A 7878-nucleotide genomic window follows, 5' to 3' on the forward strand; every position below is an offset into this window, starting at 1 on the left:
ATGTTCTTGATGTCATCCCACAACTTTTCTGGTCTTCGGTCTTTAGTGTTTAATGTACCAAATTTGTTCTTCAGATGATCTCTAAATTCAGGTAGGATATATTCAAAGTCATATTTTGGCTCTTATGGACTTGTTTTCATTTTCTTCAGGTTCTGTTTGAATTTGCATATGAGTAATTGGTGATCTGTTTCACAGTCTGCCCCTAGCCTTGTTTTCATTGATGATATGGAGCTTTTCCATTGTCTCTTTCCACAGATATAGTCAATTTATTTCTTTTTATTCCATCTGGCGAGGTCCATGTGTACAGTCATCTCTTATGCTGTCTAAAGAAGGTATTTGAAATGAACAAATCATTAATTTTGCAGAATTTGATTATGCATCATTTCTATCACCAAGGCCATATTTTCCAACTACTGAACCTTCCTCTTTGCTCCCAACCTTTGCATTCCAATCACCAGTAATGATCAATACATCCTGATTGCATGTTTGCTCGATTTCAGATTGATGAAGTTGGTAGAGTTCTTCATTTCATCCTCACTGGCTTTAGTGGTTGGTGTGTAAATTTGAATAACAGTTGTATTAACTGGGCTTCCCTATAGGTACATTGATATTATCCTATCACAGACAGCGTTGTACCTCATGACTGATCTAGAGATGTTCTTTTTAATGATGAATGCAACACCATTTCATTTCAATTTGTCATTCCCTGCATAGTAAACCATGTGATTTTCAGATTCAAAATGGCCAATACCAGTCCATTTCAGCTCACTAATGCCTAAGATATCGGTGTTTATGCATTCCATTTCATTTTTTACAATTCCTAACTTTCCTAGATTCATACTTCGTACATTCTATGTTCCGATTATTAATGGATGTTTACAGCTGTTTCTCTTCATTTTGAGTTTTGCCCCATCAGCAAATGAAGGTCCCGTGAGCTTTTCTCCCACAGGCTTTACTCCATTCGCATCATCACGGTCAACTTTACTTTGAGGAGGCAGCACTTCCCCAGTCGCATTTTGAGTGACTTCCAACCTGAGGGGCTCATTTTCCAGCACTATATCTGACAGTGTTTCTCTGCTATTCATCAAGTTTTCAGTGACTAAATACTCAGGAGTAGTTTGTCACTCCTTCTTCCTAGTCTTTGTCTGGAAGCTCACCTGAAACCTGTCCACTATGGGTGACCCTGCTGGTATTTCAGTTTGTCATACTGTGGTGGCTTGTGAGTTGCTGTGATTCTGGAAGCTATGTCACCGGCATTTTAAATACCAGCAGGGTCAACCTCTTAGTTTAGAGGTTAACAAATTCAGTAAACCCAGGCCTAGGGAGAAGGCAGCAAGGGTTAATGTTCTCCATGTACACTAGTTCAGGCCAAGAATGATCATATCATTGTGGCATGAGTAGCAGAAAACGACTGCTAGAAAAGCCACGCGCACACATGCATTTTATAAGGTCAGGGACAGCAGGCAGGCTGGAGGCATGGGACACAGAGTCACGTGGCATCCTCCCCCTCAACAGCAGGGGCCCCGGGAAACAAGGTCAGGACCACCCAGGCACCCGCACAAGGAGGGAGCTGTGTCTCCTCACACACACCCCAGCCTGGGCATCCACAGCTACTGGTCCCTCCGTCCCATTCCCCAGGGTTCCCCTCCTCTCCCCAGCTCACAGTTATTCTCCAATCTTCCTCCACCCTGTCACTTCTCTTGTTAGCTGCCATCAAGCCAGCCTGACTCATGGCGACCACAGGCACACAGAACACATGCTGCCCAGTCCTGCTCCATCCCGTGACAGAGTACAGATTGGATCATCATAACCCAGAGAGTCTTCAGTGACTGATTTGTGCAAGTGTATTGCCAGGCCTTTCTTCCTAGTCTGTTTTAGTCTGAAAGCTTCGCTAAAACCCGTTCGGCATCCTAGCAACACATGAGCCTCCCCTGACAGACAGGTCTGAACTGTGCAAGAGGTGCATTGACGGGGAATCAAACCCAGATCTCCACATGGAAGACAAGAGTTCAGCACTGAGCCACCACTGCCTTCATGCCCTTTATTGTAGTTGTTGTTGTTAAGTGCCAAGGAGTCGGCTCTGACTCACAGTGACCCTGTATAGGGTTTCCAAGGCTGTAAATCTTTATGGGAGCAGAAAGCCTCATCTGTAGCCTGAGGAGCACCTGAGAGGCTCGAATTGCTAACCTTGTGGTTTGCAGCCCTGAGCTTATCCTACAGAGCCACCATGCTCCCCCACACCCACCATATACTTCCCAAGGGTCAATCAAATTCATTCAACTATCCAACCACCACCACCACCACCCAGGTGTGTCCTCTGCTTAGAAGTGAATGGGACAATTTGGTGTACTTTACAAGACCAAGACTTCACGGCCCTCCCTGTAACACACTGACCGGCGGACACACACAGATTAGAGGCCTGGCAAGCTGTTGGGGAATGAGGGTTACAAAGGAAGGCGTGCTGGGCCAGTGAGGCGGCCACCTTTGATAAGGACACACTGAGTAACTGTGGTCCCGGGGGACACTGCTCTTGGGTCAACTCAGAGAGGTTAGAGAAAAGCCGTCTTCCCAGCTTCCCCATCTCCAGGCTGGCCCTGGACTCCCCCCTTTGCAACCTCCAGGACCACTGGAGCCTCCAGGGAGTTCCCCTCCACAGTTGTTCAGGACCTCAGGTTGTTTGGCCCCTCCACATACTCATAGGGGTACATATGCTGCAGCCTCACTGTGGGGGTGTCTCATCCCGAACCCCCGACACACCCGGGGGCACCACAGAGAAGGTAGCCCCGATCATCAGTGTATGTAGAATGAAACTGCCCTCTCTCTGCCCACCAACTATCCCGGACTCCCTGCTTCACTCAGCCTCACTGTGCACCAAACTCAGCGCTTGGCTTTGGGGAGACAGCAGGGGGAAGGACAAGCCCCTGGCCAGCGAAGTCTACCTCATCAGCACTTCCCAGAGGGAGGAGGTACTTACAGCTCCGTGGACCTGGACAGGATGGCAGACAGGGTGAGCAGGATGCAGCCGTAAGGACCCGTCTCAAACTGCAGGGGAGAGAAAGGGATGAGCACACACCATGTCCCTCCTCTGTGGGGGCCACACCTCAGGTGCAGCCAGGGTCTGGGCAGACCTGCCTGAGTGGCAATAGGGGCAGATGTGGGTAACACAGTTAGCCCATGGAGCACGTCCCCACCCACTAAGTCCTCCAAACTATGGATACTGCAGCGGTGGTAGCCTCCTGTTTAATGTGTAAGCATCTGAAATGTGCACCGTCACATCTAGTGCTTCTAACCAACCTATGAGATGGTGGCACTAGGTTAGGCATTGGGTTGCTAACCTCAAGTTCAGTGCTTCAAACCCAAAAGCAGCAGTTCCTCAGGAGAAGGATGAGGGAAGCTGTCTGCAAGAATAAAGATGTACATCTTCAGAAACCTCACACAGGGCCACTATAAGTCACTTTTGTTCCCCAGACAAACGCCTCTCCCCAGCTACAAGTCAGCCTGGGAATGATACCACAAATGTAGACCACAGCTGAAGACACTTCTGTTTTAATAGTTGGTGTTCCTTACATAAAGGTCTGTGTGACCAATTTCTTGTCTCCATTAAGAATTATATATTTTGTTATGTTTCCATTTTTGCCTTGACTGCCAAGAAGCTTACAGCCAAGTAGAGTGCTTAACTGTGGCGACTCTTTCAACTCAATCTCCTGATAAAAATATCATTTCTCTTCCTTAAAATCCAGTCATCAACCATACAGGGAGAAGAGCACGAGTGGAATGTGAGATTCTATCCAGAGAAGCAGCGACACCAGCAATGGAGGCAAAGATGAGGACAGGGAGAGAGAGAGCAGCTGAAGACTCTACACTCATGGAAAGAGAAAGGCTGTGTGCTGGCGGCCCGGAGGCAAGCTTGTAGAACGTCCCCTTTGGTTGTTTAAATGGTTATATCTTCCTGAGTGTTTTTATGTACACCCCCACTAAAAAAAACAACAAAAAAAATAGAATAGAAGCAAATACTGTTAAATGATGATGCACAGAGGTGATTGTAATCATTGCAATGAAACAATGAGTGTAAAACAAATGTTCTCCCACATAAACTATCACTCAATTCACAATACAACCAAAAACAAATGAAAATACAGTCATCAGTTCAATTACTCAGTCCATCAGTTATTTTGTTTTGTTTTGTTTTTAATTACTGAATGCACGTTCTATGCCAAGCAGATGCTCTATGCTAAGGCTACACTTGTGAGCAAAGTGGGTATTGATCTGCCCTCAGGGAGAAGTAACTCAAGGGAGAAAGAATATGCACATTGAGAAGCGGGGAAGAGACTGCTCTGATGTGAAATACAGGGTCCTCTGGAAACACACAATAAGGGCCATGGATATAGATTGTTGGAGAGATGGGACATGCCAAAGGCTGGCTTTCTGGATCAAGTGGTGCCTCAACAAGAAGCCCAGACACCAGCAAGGATCAGAAGAGAAGGGGACACTATTCCAGGCAAGAAGAAAAGTCCATGCAAAGGTCCAGACAAAAGACAGGGCAAATTTACTGTGGCTGGAGCATAGGAGAATCCTGAGGATGTCCTTTTTGATATCAGAAACTCCAAATCATTTGGGCAAGTGGCAATGAAGCAAATGAATGAACCAAAATCTTAAACCAACCTCATCTTAATTCTATGATCTCAAGCCTGTTGATTCATTTCTGTTGTCCTCAATTTCCCAATTTACAAAGCAAGGATCATGCTCCATTTCTCCTTGGGTTATTTACTGTGGACACTCCATGACACAATGTCAGTGGAAGTGGTCTGACAACTACACAGACAGACAGAGACCTGGGAGGACGTGGGCCACCATCACCGTTGTCACGGCTCCAATACTAACTCACATGCTGCCTGGGGAGAGTTGCAAAGCTTGCTTTGTGTCTGTTTCCCCTTCTGTCACTCTTACCTACTTCTGCCATCAGCTTGCAGCTCACCTTGGGCATGTCACAGCCTAGCATACCACCTTATGAAAGCTGCAAAGCTTGCTTTGGGCCCATTTCCCTTCTGTAACGCCTAGTTACTTCTGGCCCAGATGTACACATTGTCTTGGGAACACAACTTTCTCAGTCTATTCTCCTCTGCCATGCCTGTAATGCCCACCCTTCACAGGAATGCAATGAAGTCGTGGACATAGAAGCACATGGTAGGCGCTAACTCTTTCTGTAAATGTGGGTGGCTGTCATTACTGTGAAGGAACCCTGATGGAGCAGCAGTTAAGCACTTGTCTGCAAATCCAAAGATTGGCAGTTCAAAAGCCCACCCAGCTTCTCCACAGGAGAAAGGTCTGGCAACCTTCTTCTGTAAAGACGTCAGCCCAGAAAACCCTGGGGGCACTTCTACTCTGTCACGTGGGTCACTATGAGTTGGATCAGCTCTGTGGCACCCATCAAGAACAACATCATTACTACTATATGCCAATCATTTCCACAGCCCATGGAAAAGCCTCAAGGAGATGTAGCCTGGGCCCTGGTCATGCCCCTTCATTCTACATGGACTGGCTAAGTGAGGCAGCAGAGGGTGGGAATGGGGCCCCTGCTTGCCCTTACTGGAACACAACTGAATTGAATGGCACCAATATTCCATCTTGCTCTAAAAACATTTAGTTAAAGTTATCATATCAAATTCAAGCTGCCAAGACACAGAAAGCCCCAAGAAAAGCATACCCGACCAGGCAAATAGGCAGAAACCATGATTTAGGTCTACAAAAGTTTCTGGTGCCACTTAGAAAGAAAGTGCCGTTCTTCCTCCTGACTCTGTGGCCCTGGAGAGTCCTGCACCCACCAAGGAACTCCAATTGGAGGCTGGGGCAGACCATCTCCCCAGCTTGTGCAAGGCCTGCAAGATACCTCGCCCACAGGGTGAACAGTAATGAAAGCCCAGCAAGGAGGCTATTTATTTTGGGCAGAGATGGCTCAGTGTTCATTTCCAGACCTGGCATGAGGAAGCCCTCTTAGGCCCAGGCCATGAAAAATGAATTTGGTTAGAGTAGTGCTGAGGCAGCTTAACCACTTCCAGCAAAAACACAAATCAAACTGCAAGGGGGAAACATGGCCTTCCAGACTGAAGCAGGCCAAATATCAACTGGCCGCCTACACCTAGAGACTCATTAACAAGTCTCATTAATGAAGACTCATTAACGACCTGCGATATGCAGATGATACAACCTTCTTTGCTGAAAGTAAAGTGGACTTAAAATACTTACTGATGAAGATCAAAGAGCACAGTCTTTGGTATGGATTGCATCTCAATGTAAAGAAAACAAAAATCCTCACCACTGGACCAATAAACAACATTGCTATCAACAGAGAAAACATTCTTCTTGGATCAACTATCAACACTCACGGAAGCAGCATTCAAGAAATCAATGTATTACATTAGTCAAGTCTGCTACACAAGACCTTTTTAAAGTGTTGAAAAGCAAAAATGTCAGCTTGAGGATTAAGGTGCTCCTGACCCAAGCCATGGTATTTTAAATAATCTCATATGCATGCAAAAGCTGGACAGTGAATAAGGAGGACCGTAGAATTGATGCATTTGAGTTATGGTTTTGGAGGAGAATATTAAAAGTATCATGAGTTGCCAAAAGAACAAACAGATCTGTGTTGGAAGAAGCGCAGCCAGAGTGCTCCTTAGAGGCCAGGATGGCCAAACTTTGCCTCTCATACTTGGAACATATTGTCTGGAGGGACCAGTCGCTGGAGAAGGATATCATGTTTGGTAAGGTGGAGGGTCAGATAAAAGAGGAAGATCCCCAGAGAGATGGATTGGCAAAGTGGCAGCATCAATGGGCTCAAGTGTGGCAACAATTTGTGAGGTTGGCCCAGGACTGGGCAGTGTTTCGTTCTGTTGTGCATAGGGTTGCTATGAGTCGGTACCAACTCGATGGCACCTAACAACAACACACAGAGATGCAGAAATGATTGAACAGTATCATCACTATCAAACACAAGTAAAATTTTGCTAAAGATAATATCCAAAAACTTGATATATTATGATGTTGCAGTATATTGACAGAGAACTGGCAGAAATTCTCAGATTAGATTCAGAGAATCTAATCTGAAACTTCAGAGTAATCTGAATCTTCAGAGTAGATTCAGAAGAGGGGTGGAGTAATGAATATTATTGTTGATGTCAGAAGAATCTTGACTGAAGGCAGAAAATACTAGAAATATGTTTACTTGTGTTTTATCGACTCTGTGAAGCAGATCATAACAAATAGTGGGTAGCATTGCAAAGCATGGAAATTCCAGAACATTTCATTGTGCTCCTGCAGAATATATACATAAACCAAGAAAGAGAGAACATGGAATGGTTTTTAATCAGGAAAGATGCACACGAGTGTTACATCCTTTCACCATATACGTATACTTAGTCTGTGTGCTGAGCAAATAATCCAAGAAGCTGGGCTATAGGAAGAAGAGCATGGCATCAAGAGTTGAAGAAGACTCATTAACAACCTACGATATGCAGATGATACATCTCGTTTGCTGAAAGTGAAGAGGACCTGAAGCACTTAATGAAGATAAAACACCACAGCCTTCACTGTAGATTAAAGCTCAACATAAAGAAAATAAAAGTCTTCTCAACTGGACCAAAACACAGCATCACAGTAAAAAGAGAAAAGACTGAAATTGTTAAGGATTTCATTTTACTTGGATCCACAATCAACACCCATGGAATTAGCAGTCAAGAAATCAGACACATAAGGGGGCTTTCAAAAAGTTCATGGGAAATTTTATTAAGAACTTTTTGAAGTCCCTTTATCTTACTTTAGGAAAATCTGCTGAAAAACTTCTTCAAAGTGTTGAAAAGCAAAGATGTCACTTTGAGGACTAAG

The 7878-nt window shown here is 45.1% G+C and overlaps 1 protein-coding gene across 1 annotated transcript in view; it reads right to left on the bottom strand.

The window, feature by feature from the left end:
* Positions 1–7878, bottom strand: part of FAM188B (family with sequence similarity 188, member B) — a 161458-nt gene that overhangs the window by 28032 nt on the left and 125548 nt on the right. The window contains exon 13 of the mRNA XM_006832163.1: positions 2975–3042. Within this exon, the coding sequence (XP_006832226.1) occupies positions 2975–3042 (68 nt within the window). The remainder of the gene's footprint in view (positions 1–2974; positions 3043–7878) is intronic.

The sequence above is a fragment of the Chrysochloris asiatica genome, unplaced genomic scaffold (genome assembly GCF_000296735.1).
Source record: "Chrysochloris asiatica unplaced genomic scaffold, ChrAsi1.0 scaffold00006, whole genome shotgun sequence".
Lineage (NCBI taxonomy): Eukaryota > Metazoa > Chordata > Mammalia > Afrosoricida > Chrysochloridae > Chrysochloris > Chrysochloris asiatica.